Here is a 20,289-nt window from a genome sequence, read left to right as displayed (position 1 = left end):
TATAGTTTCATATTGGATTGTTTCTGTATAATTTCATGCTACTCACCTGTTAGCACATTCAACATACATGAGAATTAAAGCTCAGGTGTGTTTAGATGTGGTACGCATCAAACTTAGTGGCTGCATAAAAATCATAGTAGACTGAAGTTATCCTGTTTGCAGAATTAAAATGAATAATTCTAACTTCTCACATATATATTAAAATTAACATATGGTATTTTAAAACAGCATGAGTTGAAGTTATAATTCATGGATTCTATCTAGATGTACTTACTTTCCAGAGGCTTTAAGCCTTTGGATTTTAATACTGAAACTTTTAGCTGACCTTTCTCTGTAAGAAAACATCCTTAACACTGATGTTATTTTTATGCCTCTTGGTGTTACTAATGAGTTGAATAATTTATGAGGTTGTCATGTGAAAAGGATTTGGTGCAGTTTGATGTACTTTTAGCCTCTGGCGTTGGAATGTGATTAATAAAGAGCTGGAGGCAGATTTTTTTTTCCATAGGGCTTAACTTTTATTGTATTTTTTTTAATTAGCTTTATTTTGATAATTTTGTTTGGAACAGTTTGATAGTAAAATGCCCCTAGCTTCCAAAACTAAGCATGATATCACAGTACAGAAAGAATTTAAAGCATTTTAAAAAAATCATACTGCATAGTTTTCCAGTAACAGATTTTTTCCTGACCTCAGATGCTTTGTTTGTGAGAAATAAACTATTCATCAAAGCAAAATTTGTTGGGCTGTTGTTGTATTAATAGCAATTTTTCATCTTGACTGATACCTCTAGCATGAGTAAAGCTATTTTGAGCATCAGTAAAATAGTGGAAACATCTTACAAGTTTTTGTTATCTACATTGACTGTCAGTTATCATTTAGGATATTGTGCATAAATATTGCAGTGGAGGAATGTTTAGTCAAAGCCTAAGTCAGCAAGCTCTTCAGTGTCTACGATCAAAGGCATCAACTTAAATAGGTCTGATCAGGCATTGCAGAAGAGGGCAGGCAGTTTCAGCTGAGCAAAAATCACAGAGCAAAGATGACAAAATTAATCAGTCATTTCTTTGGCAGTAAATAATAAGATATGCTGAGGATTGCAGATGAGAGAATTTCCAGATTCCTTGGAGATGTGCTTGCTTAACACCTGATTTATCTAAGCTTGTGCAGCCATCAAGATATGACCTTGATAAATAAAAAAGTGCTCTACAGCTACTCTAGTATTAAATCAGAGTTGATGTTGTATGTATGGATACTGTAATTATATAATACTTGCAGTGATCAAGGAATAGAAGAGTCTTGGAAATTAACACTATGTCTGTGATCTATATGTTTCTTTTAGAGAAGTAACAACAAATATTAAATTCTATCTTGAAGAACTAAAAAAAAAAATAATTGTTAATTTTAGCTGATAAAAGACTACTTCCTGTGGGAAACATTATATATTATCTACTACTGGGAAATAATCCTCTCTCAAAAAATTTCTGGGTGAAGCTTCTATTTAACTGCAGTCTGTCACCAGCCATTGTGATGTTTAGTTTTGATAAAACTAAACCATGTTCAGATGTTTAGTTTTGATAAAATACAACATGCATACATACCTGTATGTGTGTGTGTATATATACACATATATTTATATGTTCGAAGTATTTGGCAAGTAAAAAATATGGCAAGGAGAAATTATAGTATATTTCTATGACTATATACAACTGTGTGAAAAATTATGGCTTGTTTCTATGGCTATATACTTAGCTGTCCTTTGAGACTGTAGGTATGTCAGATTCATAGCAGCATTTACAGGAGATGAACTGGAAAATTTTTCTCTTTGAATTAGTTTCCTCCATTTCTAAGTTTTTTTATATGAGGCATTATATTTGTTTGTCATCTGTTAAAATGACTGTCATATCTGGATTTAAAGTTCAAGCATAATTATTTCAGTGTTGTTATCTGCTGTGGCCTTTTGTTTTAGTTAAACACTTACTTGAACAGAAATACAGATTCATTTCTCCTTTTTGTGAAGCTGAAGGGATACCACTTACTGCAGTACCAAAGTGCAAGCTATAATGGGATTTTGAACTGCCTGGAAAGTTATAGTAGAGTTTTAATTTAATAGTGTTGAGGATTTTAAATAGTTCTTATTTTAAGTTTAGATGGAGTTTCAATGTATTCGATAAAATTGTAGACTGAAAAGAGAGGAAGAAAAAAAAAAAGATTGTATAAAAGATTATAAACTCCCCCGAATTTTACTACCAATAAATGCATGAAATATGCAGATATGACCCAATTCACAGTGATTCTATACATGTGGTGAAAGAACTGTCTCTTTCAGTTAATCACCTTAACAGTTTACAGTCATTAGAGATTAGTATAGAGGAGATACTACTGTACCATCCTGCCAGTAAGACAGAATACTGCTCCACAAAGGTCATCCTATGAGCAAAATTGTTAATTTATTAAGCTTTGGTCCTTCAGTCTTTAAAGATTATGGTCCACAAACCATTTGAACATAGAGGGGGTCCAAGAAAGGCCGCATTTTCTAAACTTCACTGAAGGAAACAGACATGAATAACTCAGTGCCATGTTCTAAACATATATATGTAAACTGGTCAAATATTTCTAGTGTCTCTGCTCAAGAATATTTGTCCTGTTAAGCCAATTATCATGACAGATCCTGAATGCTTAGAATGAAAAAGAAACAAAGAAAGAAAGGAAAAAAAAGAAAGAAAAAAGGGGAAAAAGGAAAAAAGAATATTTTAAAAAGCCTTCATAATGCAATATGTAATACATAATACATTCAGGTTTTGAAACAAAGCTACAGATATATCTTAAATGTCCAGTATGGCAATTGCTTTAGAACTTGCATATTTTGAGTTACTCATTCCATTATGTATTGAGACCTCTAATTAGAAACCTTATTTCAAGAGTGGTTCTAGCTGAAGCAGACTCTACATGACTCCTTCTGGGACTGGTCATTAGTGCTCTAAGCTTCAGCAAATGCTGTGTGTCCTCATGATCAGAAATACGATTTCATTATACAAACAGAATTAAGAAGCATCAGGTTTTGAAATCTGAAATATTCAAATCTGAAATCTACTTTCATGAAAACAGGTGGGCTTTGGAAGACTTTCAAAGAATTGCAGGCAGGATTCCCTCAGGCTCCTGAAGGACTTGCATTCCCAGAACATTTAGCTTCAAGCAAGAGCTACCTTAAAAGAGAGGCTGTGTGGGTTCCCTGCTATGAAACCAGAAGTCTGAAATCCATGGGAATCCATACTCAAACCAGAGATTGTCTTCAGAATAGGGATTCTGAGTGTCCTACGAACCCCAAAGGAAGTTTCAGATTTTGAGAGACCACTAAGTCAGAGTTTTACAAACTTACCTTGATGTTTTCAGGTGATAAAACATTTGTAGAAATCAAATTGTCCCATGAACTGGAGATGCTCAATTTTGTCATCTCTGTTCAGAAGCTTTGCTGTAAAGTCAAATGCCTTATTCTAGGAAGTCTGAATGCCCATCCAACAGCTAGTCTTCATTTTCAGATATGCTCCATTTTGAGTTCTACTCTTTGATATATTAGGTTGTTGACACTAATGACATTGATAACAACCTAGAGATGTCTTTTGTTGGTGAAAATACCACCATTGTTTACATTAAATTCAAGATTATCTGTTAAAGTTACTGTGTAAATTGTATATATCTAAAAACATTAATTTACTTTCTCTCAGCTTCATAAAGTTCTCAGACTTCATGATCTTCACCCTATCTTTTGTCCATACTTATCAAAAATGCCTACCATATTTCCATAACAGTTTCAACAACACTAGTTTTAGAACTATCTGTAAGAAAGCAGTACTTTTTCAGTAACTAATGCAAACCTGAAAGCAAATTGAAGACAACTGTTACTAGATCATCACTTATCAGAGTTTTGGTAGGAGGCCTACTAGATGTATAAAAACCAGTTACTTTCTAGGTGTATCTGCAGTAAGAGCGTTCTATATGTGCCACGTAAGAGATTAAAGACAAATTATGCTTTCAATTTTGACTATGAAATATTGCTTTCTATACTATATCTATACGAACAGCTTACTGTCGGGGTTGAGTTTGTAGATCTTTTTGTAGGCTTCTTTTATGTTTACTTTTACTTCTAAACTTATTCAGGTATTCTTTAGATACTCTTTTTTTAGCCCAGGTGGGGAGAAGGCTCAAGGGGGAAATATAGTTGTGTATAAATACCTGTCAGGAGAGAATGGAGAAGATGGTGTCAGACTCTTCTCAGTGATGCCCAGTGGTAGGACAAAAGACAACAAGCACAAACTGAAATACAGAACATTCTATTTAAACACAAGTAAAAACTTTTTTTTACTGTAATGTTAATCAAACAATGAAACAGGTTGTCCAGAGAAGTTGTGTAGTCTCGATCCTTGGAAATACTGAAAATCCAGCTTGTCAACGTCTTGGGCAGCCTACTTTAACTGATTCTGCTTTGGACCGAGCGTTGGACTAGACAATCTCTGGAGGTGCCTTCCAGCCCCAAGGGTTCTGTGATTCTTATAATGGAGCCAGAGCTTAAAGTAAATGATTGACAGAACTTAGTTTTCAGTAGTGTTTTTAAAACCCTAGATCACTTATATCTCAATGATCGAGACTGATCTTCTTATACAACTTCTCATGGACTTAAAACCAAAACAGAGTAGAAACATTTGATTGATCCTAGAAATGCAATCCTCAACAACAAGCTGCTTCATGAAACTTTTTGAGGAAATGCAGGTTTCTGTGTCACAGAATTACAAAATGACTGAGATTGGAAGGGACCTGCTCAAGCAAGGTGACCTAAAGCAGGTTGCTGAGGACCATCTTCAGACAGCTTTTGAAAATCTCTGAGGATGGAGACTCTACAGCCTGCTTGGGCAACATGTGACAGTTGTCAGTCACCATCAGAGTCAAAAAGTGTTTCCTCATGTTCAGAGGCAACCTCCTCTGTTTCAGTCCATTGCTTCTTGTCCTGTCACTGAAAGGAGCCTGGCTCCATCCTCTTTGCAGCCTCCCTTCAGATACTTATGTACGTTGATAAGATTCCCCTCGAGCCTTCTCTTCTCTAGGCTGAACAGTCACAGCTCTCTCAGCCTTTCCTCATATGAGAGATGCTTCAGTCCCTTAATCATCTCCATGGCTGTTCATTAGACTCCAGTATGCCCATATCTCTCTTATACGGGGGAGCCCAGAACTGGACACAGCAATCCAGGTGTGACCTCACCAGTGCTGAGTAGAGGGGAAGGATCCTTCAACCTGCTGGAAATGCTTTGCCTAATGCAACCCAGGATACCATTAACCTTCGCAGGAGAGGCACATTGCTGGCTCGTGTTCAACTTGGTGTCCACCAGCACTCCCAGTTCCTTTTTTGCAGAGCTGCTTTCCAGCTGGGTGGCCCCCAGCATATACTGGTGCCTGGGGTTGTTCCTCCCCAGGCACAGGATTTTTCAGTTCCCCTTGTTGAACTTGTTGATGTCAGCCCATTTCTCCAGCCTGCTGAGGTCCCTCTGGATGACAGCACAACCCTCTGGCATATCAGCCACTCCTCCCAGTTTCATGTGGTGCAAACTTGCTGAGGGTACACTCTGCCCCATCATCCATATCATTAATGAAGATGTTGAAGAGCTGTGGAGTGTCATAGAACACTTCTAATATCAATTTTCTCATGGACAGTATAATATTTATTACTGAAACTGAGTTTGTCAGCAATGTGAAACATGTATGTTACTTGATGTTCAGTGGTGAGCATTTTAACAATATGTATGTGGTCATTAAATTAATCCTTAACAGTGCTCCCACGTGCCATCAAGTAAGTCCTCTTTTTGTTCTTTAGTCTAAATGTGATCATGCTGCCATGTAAGACAAGCACATAAACCTTTCTGCTTCACTTGGAGCACCTAAAACACTCCTATTACATGTCCTTTTGGTGTATGAACTGACTTCCACATCTGATTGTGAAATCTCCAATGTACTATGAATGAGTTTACATTCAAATTGTGTGCCTGAAGAAGTCACGAAAATCTGTGTATTTTTTTAAGCATAACAATTTAAGATTTGCATCTACAGCCTTATGATCATAGCCCAACAGTGCCATCCACTGCTTCTCCAAATGAAATTCCAAATATTTCATCCTCATAGGGTTATAGGGATAATATGACATGATAATTCTGTCCCCTTAATATTTTACATGGTAATTGTCAGATACAGATGAAAATTAAATTTGTTTAAAGAAAGTCGAGGAATAAGAGCTTACATTAGGTGTTACTAGAATAATTTGCAAAGCAAAATCCTAATTGTGAGAATAATTAAATCTGAAATACTAGATTTAACTTGATCTTCTTTCTAGCACTTCTTAGCCTCCTCTCAAATCATAAATATATTCTCAATAAATATATCTACTGTTATGATGATCCTTATAACCTTCACTGTAATGTAATTAAAGACACCTTCAAGGTGTAAACTGTAATGGAATTTGCTTAGGTAGAGTACTGAACATTTGTATGCTGAATTGTATTGAACTCTCAGTGTCTGAGCTTCCACTGACTGACTAGATAACATAAAAGAGTTGTGATTGCATCCTAATGGCCTTTTGCTATCTCTTAAATATCTACTCCCTGTTATATGCTATTTCTAGCACAGGAATTTTCATAGCACTTTATAACAAGTTTTAAGTACAGATTCTTGAAATAGTCAATTTTTTCTGATTTCCTCAAATCTCAGATGTCAGAATCTCTATCTTGACTCTAATTCAAGCTTTTCACAGATCCAAATAGGATATGAATTTTTTTTTTTTTCCCTCAAAACCTCTGTATTGGGTTTCAAATGCCTTTCCACTGAGATTTTCATGTTATCTGGCATGACCTGGATTTTAGGTGCTATTATAAGTCTAAGCTAATAGATTTTACTGCAGAACTTCCTGGCTTTTTACCAGCAGTTGACATAACTACTTTCTGTTTCTCACTTCTTCGTCTGAAAGCGTATGACTCTGGAATGTTCTTGAAGTAATCAAATTGGCTTGCAAAACTATTATTAAGACCTAAAAATCGCAACCATTGCCAGTCATAGAATTCTACTTGCATTTTTCTCCCTTCCTCCATTGTATTTCATGTGAAAAGAATATGAGATCTGTTCTGCCAGATGAAAGTCACTTACTTACCAAACCCAGTAAATTACTATGATGTGAAATGTTTTCAAACCCATGTGAAGAGTGTATTTGTTCTCTTAATTCAGTTCTGTCACTAATTGGCAAAGAAATAGAAGTTCTTGACCTGTGTACATTCAGTGCATCTCATAGAAACATTTTGGAAGAACATTCTGTCAGTGAAAGTCTAATAATAGTCCTTCAGGACAGCTTTCACAGCTGGGTGAATATAGCTCTTGGGACTCAGGTTTTACCACGTGCTTTTCATACCTCCTATTTTCTATGCTTTAAGACTCCATATTAAGGAGTAACAGCAATTTAAATCGTTTTTAGCTACAGTTAAAAGCACAAAATATACCCTTTTTAAATTTTCTCCACTCTTCTTACTCCTAATGTCTTCTTGACTGCAAGACTCCAATCTCTACTTTGTATATAAATAAGTGAAAATACGTATGATTCGTTGAGGGAAAAAGATGTTTAATAACACCAGTAACTGACAAAGAAGCCAAAGCTGGACCAAATGGGTCTGAAAATGCAAGGTGAAGTTCCACTTCTGCCTGTGCAGAGGAAGGTGTTTTCTGAAAGTCTGACAAGGCCAGCCTGCCAAGCACATGGCTGCAATGGAGGGCCGTTATTTCAGCAGTGCTGCAAGCATTGCAGCCTGGAATTAGGAGATCATAGTATAGGTTTAAAAAGACTTTGCTCTCCCACTCTTTCTGACAGCCAGTAGGAGGCATGACAGGCTTTCAGGCAATGGGCTTAGGTTTCTGAGAGCCTCTGAGCTACTTGCAAGATAAAGATTGCTTACGTCGATAGAGGTAGATTGCAGGAATCTCTATGATAGAGGTGATTCCTTGTCTTTCACAAAGAAAACGGTATCAGTATGTATGTATTACCAAAATAAAGGAATTAATTTTCAGAGGCAATATATGTTTTAATATAGCTGAGTATTTTTACTCCTCTTTTTACATTGCACTACTTTACATTTATCACAGAAAATCTGTTATATCACATTAAAATTATTTTATGTAAATAGTAAGATTTGTACACAAGAAACAAAGGCATATGTGTATGTGCACTGGCTATTCCATATCCCTACAAGTACAGTCAGTTGTTCAATACCACTTATTTTATGTGTTACTCATTTTATAGTGTTAGCTTTGAAACACACATGAAAAGTACCAGTGTAGTGAAAAAAAAAGGAAGATTTCATGAGTTTCAGCATTGTGCAAGATACAGGCAAGGATGCAGAAACACCTAGTGAAAGTACCGTCTTAAAAGTCAAATACGTTTTATGGAAAAGTTCTCAAATATACCACTAACCAGCATGACAAGGAAGACACCTTCTTAAGAATTCTGCCAGCCGGCATATTATGCATGTTTCCAGTTACATATTTAATTTTGGTTTTCATATCATATATGCTACATCATGACATGACTTTTTTCTTATCCTTATTGTATGCCTAAAGGGTATATCTCCCAGCGTGTTCGTGTAAAGCCCTGAACGTCGTCTACAACAGATATACTTTCCCAACTAAAAGAACTATGCATGATGCTTGAAGAGTGTTTTACTGGTGTCTCTTTTGCCATATAGCACAAGTCATTCAATCCTGTGCCCTTCAAAAAGCTGATCCTGATGTCTAAGTAGCATCTCAGCTCGAGTCTAAATGGAAAATAGTGTTACTAGTGCTTGTAAATTTAACATAAATGTAGAAATTTTGCAAGTATCCCTGCAGTTGTGTGGAAGGTTCTGGCTGTCTTGCAATCTTTGCGAAGCAGAATTAAAACCATCACAGACCTCAGGCAGCAGCTTAATGGAAAGTGAAGTAAAATACTGCTCTCCTTTTTCTTTTACAGCCGATTGCTGTTAAGATTTCTGTGAGTTAACTCTCCATAATACAAACACAGGCTTTCTACCTGGGACGGTGATTACCATTCACCTATTTCAGAGACAGATTAATGAAAAGCTTGTCAGTTATGTCATTGAGCTATTTTAATAATATACCCTCAGAATCTGCTTTATCTTAGTGATATCTTGTGTACACAACTGTTTTACTTTTCATCTGCTAGACTGCATGAAACAAAGATGTTTTATAACTGCAGCTATCATTAAAAAAAAAGTAAAAAAAATAAAACCCACAAAAATAAAGAAAACACAGAGTAAAATTCTGTCCCAAATCAAGCAAATAGCAAAGCTTTGATTTTAATTTGATAAATAATTGCGGTTTAGGTTCAGGAACTGGAAGCTTATGTATTTACAGCAACCTGGCCCAAACAGAAGTGCTGTCTCTTGCTGCTAGAGCATAGTCCCTTAGTAGCACGAAGTGTTAAACACAATATCCCAGTGTTAGGGCCACACTGCTGCCTCACAAAGGTGTGTATCCTGTGATGCTGCCCTTTGTCTGATGCTAATATAGGCATTGATCTACACAGAAATAGAAACAGTTCCTCCCACCAGTTACTGTTGCTGCTGAAGTGAAAATGATGTATGCCAGTTCTAAAAATGTGGTGATCTATGTGAGGACGAAATGAAATCTGTACAGATTTCACACAGTGCAGCACACTGAACCAGTTGGAATCACACAGTAAAAGACAATGTAATGGAGAGTAAATCTAGATGTTCTAATGACATTATTATATTGACAAATTTATTATTTTTATATAATGAGGACAATCCTTTTAAGAAACAGTTACAGGAGGCATTATACCATGTATAGGAGATTTTGCCTGTCTAAAGATTGCATAAGATGTTCCTTCAGTATATCTCAAAAGAGCAGAATTTCATTTGAGAAGATTACCATTCCAGAAAGCAAAAATCATTTCAAACATGTTGGCAAATGGGTCTCTCAAAGCACTAATCATGAGCTATTGAGGCTTTCTTCTGGAAATAAGTAGTCTCAATAAAAATTAAAATAGTTACCTAACTACTGGAAGTACAATAGCTACTATAAAATAATTTTTAACTTACTTCCTACATCTTCATTCCTGGCACTAAAGAATGAATTTTTTAGCTGTCCTGTTATGTGTCTGTACAGTGGCTGTTTCCGAAGAGCTGATCTCGTTTGGATCTGATAGCAAAAGCTTAAGAGGAGAGGGGCAAAATTGCCTTCTAGCAAAGACATAATCACTCATGCTTTGGCCACAGAGAGGGAGAATTCAAAAATTAGAAGACAGATCACAATACTATAGATAATATCTTTGTTTTTAAAAACATTGATATTTGGACCAGTCTTACGGTTTGGAGGCTCTAATTTTCAAATACTAGGTAAGGGTTAGAAATGTTGATGTCGAATATTCCAATGCAGAAGGTATGATCATGTTTCTCACATACCAAGGTATGGTTATGTTTCCCATATACCACTGCATTACCATTGGGCTGCTAGCATACACCAAGTGTTTGTATTTCCAAAGAGCATTTCATTTCTTCCCAAGTCTTTATCATTATTAGCCTATTCAGTTAGAATTTTTTGTGAGCAGGAAGCAAAATTGAGGCTAGCATGTGAGCACAATTCCTCAGTATGGAGTGTGCCTCTCCAGAAGTCTAACAACTTTGGTGCTGTCTTTAGGCTACACAAGCAGATAGAGCCAGGACACGGCTTTTCCTGGAGAATATGTGCTTGGGTTAGGTATTTCAAACTCAGAACTAATCTAAAACTTTCCAGACATAATCCAGACCTGAATGTTAAGACATCACATATTTTTTCATTCATATGTTATCTTAAATACAGTTTATCAGATGCCGTTTCAAAAGCATAGAATGCCTCGTTTAGCAGATTTATTTCATTATTTCATTATCATGTCATACATATTTAAATTCAATCACTTTTTCTTCTTACCTTATTAATTACATTTTTCTATTGAAATAGTTTGATTACCCTCTTCAGTGGCCTGTCTTAAGAAACCTTTGCTTACATGAGAATATTTTGAATTAAGGATAAATGAAATTCTTTTTTGCTGTCAAAACCAAATTGTGAAAATGCATTGCATGGCTTTGAAAATCAGTACACTCTATTAGCAGACCTGTCAATATAAAAAGTGCATTCCATTTCCACCTCTTGCTCTAATAACCTTTTCTATGTTACTCAGAGGCAGTTCACATAATCAGAGTATATTGTCAGCTTACTGGAGTTGGGGAAGCATGAAATGAAAATCGCGTTAATATTGATCCAATTCTCTTACTTGCAAGTGTCCTTGATGTCCTTTCCACTGAGCAATAACTGTTGGTGTGATGTAGTTATTTTTCCTCTCAGCTATTACTGTACTTCTGTAAAATGGCTGGAAACACAGTGGGGAAAATTTTATTACTCTTAATTATTTTTCTTGTGTATCATCTTTGCCTGTTTAAGTGATCCACAGCATATCAGAGAATTTTGTTTCTTTCTGCAGTTTATCAAACTACAGTATACACCGAGAGGCTGCATTTCAAACTGACAGGGATTTGTAAAGGTCATCAGTCATGAAATATGAATCCATTCCTGTTGTACAAGTTACAGTGGCAAACTACATCTTAATCCAAATATAAACATTTGACTGCCTTAAGTTCCCATTACAAGGGCTTCTTCTGGTTCCAGTCAGAAGGAAGACTGCCCTTCAGGAGCTTGAAATGCCTTGTAGCATTCGCTGGTCTGGGCATATCCGACTGTCACCCGCTACCTGTTTATGGTCAGTGCTGAATCAGTGCTGCATCCTTTCTCATATGCTCAGAACACCTGAAATCTCAAATAAATATAATGATAATATTGACAACTTCTAAAAATTAATTTCATAACCACTCTGAATCTCAGTTTTCCTATCTGTAAACTAAAAAAATAACAAGTGCCCAACCTGGTAATTTTTTTTTTTTTTTTTAATTTATGTAGGACCTTTTATATTAATATACAACACTTTGACTTTAACTACAAGTATTTATTGTTTAAAAGCCGTCAACCTCATCTGAGAAACATGTTCAGTTTGGCCTTGCCCATATTCTCAGTCTCCTCATTGGCATGGTTTGTGTCAGTCTCATTTTTACAATGCAAAACATCTGAGAATTTTTAAGAGGAAAACATATACAACAGTAGAGTAATTATTTACAAATGCATCGCATTAAAAAAATAATAAAGAAACATAAAGACATAAAGAAACATAAAAAACCATAAGATCATTTTGGTCAGATATTAGCTATGAAAATTAGAGAAAAATGTGTAGAATGTCTATGATTAAGTTTTCAGGTATTTATCTATTGTAGAAAACAAAAATGTGATTTGGTTTTACTTTTGGTAGAAGTAATTTCCAATACAAATGTATGCAATTTTTAATTTCTATGGAATTTTCGTAGTTTTTCTCCCTCATTTCTTCAAATATCCTTAATAATGAAAATATGATTTGGATTCCTCTGGCTTTTATTAAATCTATTAAAACCAGCCTTCCCTTAATAACAGTTACTTCTCTGATTCTCTGGGGAAACTAAATTATATGCCAGTCAAAGCTGCCAGTTCCCAAAACACATTACAATTTAAATAAGGACCCTAGCAGACACAGGTGGAGACAGTTCATCATGATATGCCAGCACCAGTCTGCTACTCAAAGCCAGAAGGCCAGTCTCTTGAGCAGACCCAGGGATACCTGGTGCACATTTCCCATGAAGTGAACGGAGTTCTAGGAGGGCTGGCTCTGTAGTCATGCAGAAAGATATTAGGCTGGGGTGGAGTGGTCACCATGTCGATGATTTAACCTCACTGGGTTTTGTCAAGGTCAGTTTACAGACTCCCAAGCAGCTGCTCTCCATAACTGTGACCGCTGCGAGGGTCCCGGTGCCTAATCAAGTTAGTAAAGATTAGCAATGAAAGCAGGGGTTTAAACTGTTAGAATACATAAAGCAGGAAGACTATCTCGTGAAACTTTTTTAAAAGTATTTTCAACTATTAAAAATGTTGAATGAACAAAAAAGGTAGATAAAAGTGTTGCATTTCAATTCTGTGCACACATAAGCTTGATTATTCCTGTAGAAATTACAGTTTGTAACATAAACAGAAAAATCTCTTCCATGAGAAAGCTTAGCTCTTTCAAACTCAGTTCATAAATTACATTTTATCTGTGGTATAATTTCATGATTCACATCATGACCTATCAGGTAGCGTCTTGTGAGGAACTAATTCTGAATTGCTTTCTTTAATAAAATACTAAAAACTACCTAAGTGATTAAAATTGGGCAACAAAAGCAGCATTCTACAGAGCAGTACATACCAGTGATCTGTAAGCAGAAAAGCAACTTTACCCTTAAAAGTTTCTGAGGAGAACCAAGCTTCACAAAAACTGTACTTTGGCTGCTATAAAAGAGAGTTTTTAATTAAATGCAGCATTTTACTGTAAAGAGAACAGACTTTACTTATGTCAAAACGCTCCTTTAGAAGCCACATAAAACTGTAAAAGACAATATATGAAAAAGCTTTCGTATAGAAAAGAAGAACACCATCCCATGAAGCAGATTTCCAGATGTTTGGAAACATTAGAATTTCCTGTCAGTATATTTAGGTAACATTAAAATGAGGTTAACTTTCCATTCTGCCATCTCTCTTCAAAGATCAAAGAGTGCTCACTGCATAAATTGCCTTATCGGTAATTCGTTGAAGTAAACTATGGAAACAACTTTATAAGAAGCAGTAGTCTCCTTTTGTTGGTTACAATATGACGAAGCAAACTTTTCTTAAAATTAGATATCTTTTTATCTCACTTTATACTAAATACAAAGAGAAAAATTTAGAGCACTATATTTGAATATGTAGTAAATGGGTAGAAGTAAAGAGAGAACTGAAAACTCCCTTCCTGTGTTCAACTAAATGATTGTAATTAATCCTGTTTCGAATAAAGTAAGTGTACGTAAACATTAATGTAATCAACAGGATGTTATGTTTGTGTCACTAATTTTAAAGTTTTATTTAGGGTCAATTTTGTGGGTTTGGAAATTTGCAGTAACTTTGAAATTTCGATTGCATCCCTAGAACCTGTTGTGACCTACAGAACCTAGCAAGGAATTTATTAATTTAACTGAAAATAGAGAGGTAAAAATTCAACTGTTACAATAACTCCCCCCAAAAAAATTCTTTAAATATTGCCCGTCTTAAATACTTCTAGAGGCTGCAGCTGCAAAATAACATCAAATTCTCCTGTTCTTGGGAAATTACTTGGGGTTTTTTTTGGGGGGTTGATATGGAGGATTTTGTCTGCTTAATACTTTCTGTTTAAGAAAAACTAATATGACTGGAAAAGAGATTACTAGATTTTTGGCAATACTGTACAAGTTTACTGTGCAGCTTGTATAACCTTTCAGACATAAAATACACACCTTTTAATGGAAGCTGGGGTTTTGTAGAGGAGTGCTGGTTGGTTTCTTTAATTTCTTTTAAAGATGGGCTCTTTTCAGTTATCTTGAAGCTACTGTAGAAAGCCAATTTTTAATATGCATATTTAAAAAAACTATCAGGATAATAACAAGTGTAACAAAAGATGGATTTATGTTTTTTTTAAATGGCTTATATAGCCTTATATATACATTCCCTTGAAATATCTTTAAGACAGAGCCTTCAAGTTTCAAGAAATTAAGGCACCAACTTCGGCTGGACTTCAATATTAGCTGAGTGACTTATTTCCTTTAACTTCTTTGCAAAATGTAGTTTTAAGAAATACCTAGCTGCTTATTTCAAGGCCTCTTTCCAAATCCCAGTCTAGAAAAATATCCCTTAAGAAGGAGCTTGATAAGGACCGGAACTGATAGCATCTGCCAGTTTCAGTTCCATGCACCCCAATCTCAAAATCTTGCTTTCTTGAAATTATATCTAGTTTCTTTTTTTTGCTGTTTTTCCTATTTTAATGTGTTTGAAACATTTTGTAATTAGACTTAGGAACTGACATTAGTGCAATTCCATATTGTGTTTTTAAAATACAAAGTCCTTGTCCCCCCAAAAAAAGTTTCAAATGAAATATATGAAAATTAATTTCATTTCATAGTAATTTTGCGGGGGCTTTGAAAAAATAATTTGGGTTCTGAGTTTTTTCAAACATGCTGAAATATCAATTATTCATTTATTCATCTCTCCTTTTTATATCATTGTTAACAATACTAGACATAGTATTATGTCATATAATTTTTTATTCAGTTTGTTGTCTGATTTTAAAGAGACAAGTTGTTTTTCTTTTTACTCTTATTTGAAGAGGTTCTCTTCTTTTAAAACCTTTTTGAAGTTGTCTTGAAATGTAAAAATAGAACATCTGTGACAGATCTGTTTTGAACATATTTCACATTTCAGGATCCAAGGAGATCTGGTGGTCTGTGGTATTCGCTTGTTAATTTCTTGATGAATGGGTAGAAAGGCCACGAAGTGCACTCAGTACAGCACGTCTTCCAAAGATAGATGATCTCAAATAAATTCTATTCCCAATCAGTTTTTGATTTGTTAGGTGTTAAACCATTTCTTTGTAAGGACAGTGTTTACAAGCCTTGTAATGAGACAGCCCTGTGAGACCTTACTCTTCTTGCTGTAATTTTGATAAATGGAACTCTAATTCATAAAGGATATAGTGATTGAAGGGCAACTCTGGGTCTCGTACACTTTCATTTAGATAAATGTACACCTCAGTATAGCAAAACTGAGGTGCACTCAACAAAGTGATAAATTTAAACAACAGCCAAACCAGAGCTTTTTTCCATCAAGACAAAGAAGTGCCATTTACTGTATTTCTTTTAGATAAATGTATGTTTAATATTATACACCAGAATGGATTTTAGAAACATTTATCTTGTTGCTAAGCTCCAAATTTGCCAAACTAATTTAATGCCTTCTACTCTACCACGTTTCTTACATCAGTGTATAGCAATAATTCTGTAATCTGGTAACTGGAACCCTCATCACAAGGGATTTAAAATACACTAGATTTCAGGTTCTTCTGATGCATTTTAAGTGTTAGTCATAATTTGGGGCTTAGAACTTTTTTCCTTGTAATTTTAAAAATATATCTTCACGCATAAATAATTTTAGAGAACTGTCACTAATCGAATCAATTCCTACAGAAATGGTTGACTCTATGATTACTCCAGATTGGTGCTTCTGAAGTTATTCATTTTAAGATTATCACATTTTATAAAGCTCAGAAACTTTTGTAACACTCACTTGAACTACTGAAAGGAAAGAAAACAGTATTTTCATGCTTCCTTTCTCCACCATGTTAGTTCATCTCAGGCCAGGTCTCCTTTAGTGTCAAATGCTTCACAACAGGAGCTATTACTTGTGTCAAATGATGCTAAACTCTCTTGTAGTAAATGTAAGTGTAACAAGGTCCTGATTTAGCAGTTAAATACTCAGGACAATTCTGATGTAATAAAACTGAAGGAATGTTACAGCACATTACTCCTTTGTGTTTTTCCGAACTCCTACCGTTCTTGCTCCTTTTTGTGAATTAGGAAGGAAAACCAAACCAACCCAAACAAACAAACGAAAAACAAACCAAACCAAAACAAAACACAAAACACAAAAGCTTGGACATAATAATGAAAACTTTTCCAACCATTAGTTACTTGATTCAATTTTAACTTGGGTGAATAATTACCCTTAGTTGTAACTAAGTAGTAACCTGTGCAAGTGAGGTAGTGATCACAGCCTAATAACTGAACACAGCAAAACACAGTGTATAGTACATATCAGCATCGCTATTGTTGTAATCACTATCAGTATCAGTATGGTCCTAATGGAGAGAGCAACAAATAAGAAGATTAGAGATGCTGTCCTTAATTTGGGGCTTGGTGAAAAAAAAAATGGGGATTTGCTTACTTGTTTGTCCTTAGTTGCTCAGTAGTTTGAGAAATAGCAATTGAGATAATAGCAGTAGTATACAAAAGGTTAGTATTAGGCAATGTAAAGCATAAGGTTTCCTCAGCCTGTGATAGAGTCATATATCAAGTGGCATGCTAACAGTGATCTTCAAACAGAGTAAACCACTAGCAGAAAAATATGCCTCTAGCATTTTTATTTATATGGTGTGACTCTCCTGTGCACAAACTAATTAAAAGCCTCACATAAGAGTAGGAGATAAAATCATAACACCTTCCCCACTGTTTGTAATAACAAAACTGCCTGACACATCAGTTCCATTCCATGCATCTATCTTCACTAACCTGTCTGCTTACTATATTCCCTTAGTTGTCCTGTATTAATATGAGGCTATGAGTCTTATACTGGGCTTTACCTCACGATTTTACACCTGCCATAATAGTATTCATCATTTGAAGTTCAGGCATTGAGGAAGATAAACAAAATCCACACATGCTTGGTTTTGATCAGATTTCATTCATTGTTCTGTATCTTAGTAGTAAGCAGATCCCCAAAATATCATACAAAAAGGAGATATTAGGTTTGAGTTTTATTTCGTGGTTGGCAGAACTGGAGATGCCCATATCTTGTACAGTCCAATGTGAAGATGCAGGGTTTTCTGTATAGGAAAAAAACAGAAAGCTTCCTCTCCTGAGGCTACCATGAGTCTCTAGTACTGCAAACAAAACTGACCTCTCCCCATCTAAGAAAGAAATAACTGTGCAGATGTCACAACAGTACATGAAAGGGATTTGTGATACAAAAGCTACTATCATTTGACCACACTATAATTCATTTCTTACATCATGTGAATAAGCTCTGGCAAGAACTAGTAGGACCTTCCCAAAATGTAAGATGGTCTGTCTCCTGCCAGAAGGAACCATCAGCCTGAATAGAAAAAGCCAGTTTTAGGCAAGAAGAGAGGGTAAGACATTCCTGTGAAGTCCTTTGATATAATTGACACATGTCCATATACCAATATTTTTATTGTGCTCCTTAAAAACACATACACAGACACACATCAAAGTTCCCTCACCGTGCTTCCCTTTTTTAGTCTTTTCTGAATCTCTACATACCTTGTTGTTACTCTATATTGAAATAACCGGTCTCCTATTTCACCATCCTGTCCCTTCGATTTCTACGACGAAAATCATGACGGATTTTGAATTCCCAAACGCAACTCCTTTATGTAGAGTAGGTGGTTTGAACTTTCAGAGGTCACTCGGAGTCAGGACACCAGGAACCCAAGAGAAACTCCTGCTGAATTTCTTGCAGGTGGAAAGCTAATGGAAGCAAATAGCGATTATTAAAAGCAGAAGAGTCTTTGTGAAACAGTTTATATTTTATTCTAGATATATTCTGGCTGCATATTTTGTAAACCTTGATAAAGTTTTTGAAAATTTTCCCACTCTTTTTCAATAAAGATGATTTATACTCTCTTTTTTTACTACTTGACTGTGGTTGTTTTATATTTAAAATTTTATTTAACTAAATTCACGACATTTGTAACTTTTTTTTAGGCACCGAAGAGGATGTAGTGAAGTCAAAGAAAACTTTCCGCAGTCAAGCTGTGGTAAATCAGAATGCAGAAACTGAGCTTATGCTGGAAGGAGACGATGATGCTGTTAGCCTGCTCCAAGAGAAAGAGATTGACAACCTTGCAGGTAATTATATTTTTCATTACAAATAAGATATAAGCCAAAAGGCTCTTCTAAAATTGTCCTTAACCTTTGTTGCTAGTGTCTTAATATTGACAGCTATGTATATAAGTACACTACAGATTATTTGTGTTCCAGATTTAATATGATGTCCTACTTCCATGAACTAAGGGAATCGATTGCAAAGCATGTGCCCATTGCCCGGTCTTTCAGCAGAGATGCGAGAAATAGCAATAGCTCAAGTGCTTTTATTGCTGCCTATGACTTGTTGAAAATTCTGTAAAACCACTATGGGAACACCTCTTTTTTATGGTTAAAGTGGAAATACGGACTAATTCCGTAACCCAGGGTTTTGTGAGTCAGAGTGCGATTGTGGCATTCACGACCTGATCCCAAGTGCCACGCAGCTTGTGGAGAGGCACCTGCGCTCCTGCTGCCACCCACTTCTCTCGCTGATGCAGTTAAGGGGGATCTGCAGTATCTCAACCCATCTGTTATAGCGAGGGAAAAAGTTGCCTGTTGTAAGCAGGGTCTAAGAAGGAGTGAAACTGTAACCAAGCTATGAACTCCATTAGTTAGCAAACAAGCTGGGAATGAATCCTTCATAGAAGCCTACGCGAAAGATCCCTTCTGGTCCTTTCTCCTTATGTGAAGGTATGCGGTGAGGTGTCAGTTTTATCCATCTTCTAGCAGGTTCTGTTACAGTTCTGTCTGCAATCCTACCTTTCCAGGGGACATAGTCTGGAAGGAAAGACATGTTGAAAGTTGAAAATATACTCTCCTCTCAGATGAGATAAAAATGCAAAAACTGTGAAATGCAGTATGGAATTTTTATATTTTTAAAATACCTTTATTAAATTACTCTGCTAAGGGGAAGTTTTGTGGTGTCTCAGGAAGTTTTTTCTGCATCATTGAATTTCTAAAATAGCTAACTTTGCTCCTGCACATTCTTCTGATGACAAAGTAAAAATTTGTGGCAAAGACGAGATCATAAACAGATGGTTAAAACAAAACAAAAGAAAACAAACAAACACAAGCAAAAAGTGCCTACATGAAAGTTAGTCTCATGCTTTGAAAACAGAGCAGAGCAGAGAGGGGAAGTAAATGCCTTTCTTTGGGAACAGCCTTCAGTATATGATTATCACAGTTAATATGTCCATCTGCTTGCTTCCTCAATCTGCAGCTAACTATTGCTGAGACACTGTTGTCTTGAGTCAATAAAATAGTAAGACAAGCAGGACCATTAGTGGGATAATTTGATCGATGTCCCTTTCTCCTTTAGAGGAACACTGGATGCTGCTTTGGCTAAGTTCTTATATCTGAGAGCAGTGCTTCTGACTAAATGTTCATACAGTAGCTATAGTTTAAAGGATCCAATATGCAATTACACTGAAATATTGATTAGAACTGCAAAGTGAACATGAAAAATTCTTTCCCAGTCTGGAGAATCTCACAGTCAGATATGAACTTCTTATATATAGCCCAACCCTGCCATTTCATGCAAACACACTGATGTAATAGAATCCTTAAAGCTACATCCCTCTGCAAAAACCTGATATTTCAATGTGTCCTTAAGTATTTCTGTGCAATGTACTTTTTCACTAGAGATCACTACATACA

General features: G+C 35.7%; 1 protein-coding gene across 7 annotated transcripts in view; it reads left to right on the top strand.

Moving 5' to 3' along the window:
• The window catches only part of NBEA (neurobeachin), a 531,270-nt gene that overhangs the window by 328,867 nt on the left and 182,114 nt on the right, over window positions 1-20,289 (top strand). For all 7 annotated transcript variants that reach the window (XM_086612868.1, XM_086612875.1, XM_086612851.1 and 4 more), the window contains one exon: window positions 18,532-18,675. In XM_086612868.1, coding sequence (XP_086468994.1) covers window positions 18,532-18,675 — 144 coding nt within the window. The remainder of the gene's footprint in view (window positions 1-18,531; window positions 18,676-20,289) is intronic.

The sequence above is a fragment of the Tauraco erythrolophus genome, chromosome 1 (assembly GCF_009769465.1).
Source record: "Tauraco erythrolophus isolate bTauEry1 chromosome 1, bTauEry1.pri, whole genome shotgun sequence".
In the NCBI taxonomy this organism is placed as follows: Eukaryota; Metazoa; Chordata; class Aves; order Musophagiformes; family Musophagidae; genus Tauraco; species Tauraco erythrolophus.
This window is presented reverse-complemented; position numbering and strand designations above follow the sequence as displayed.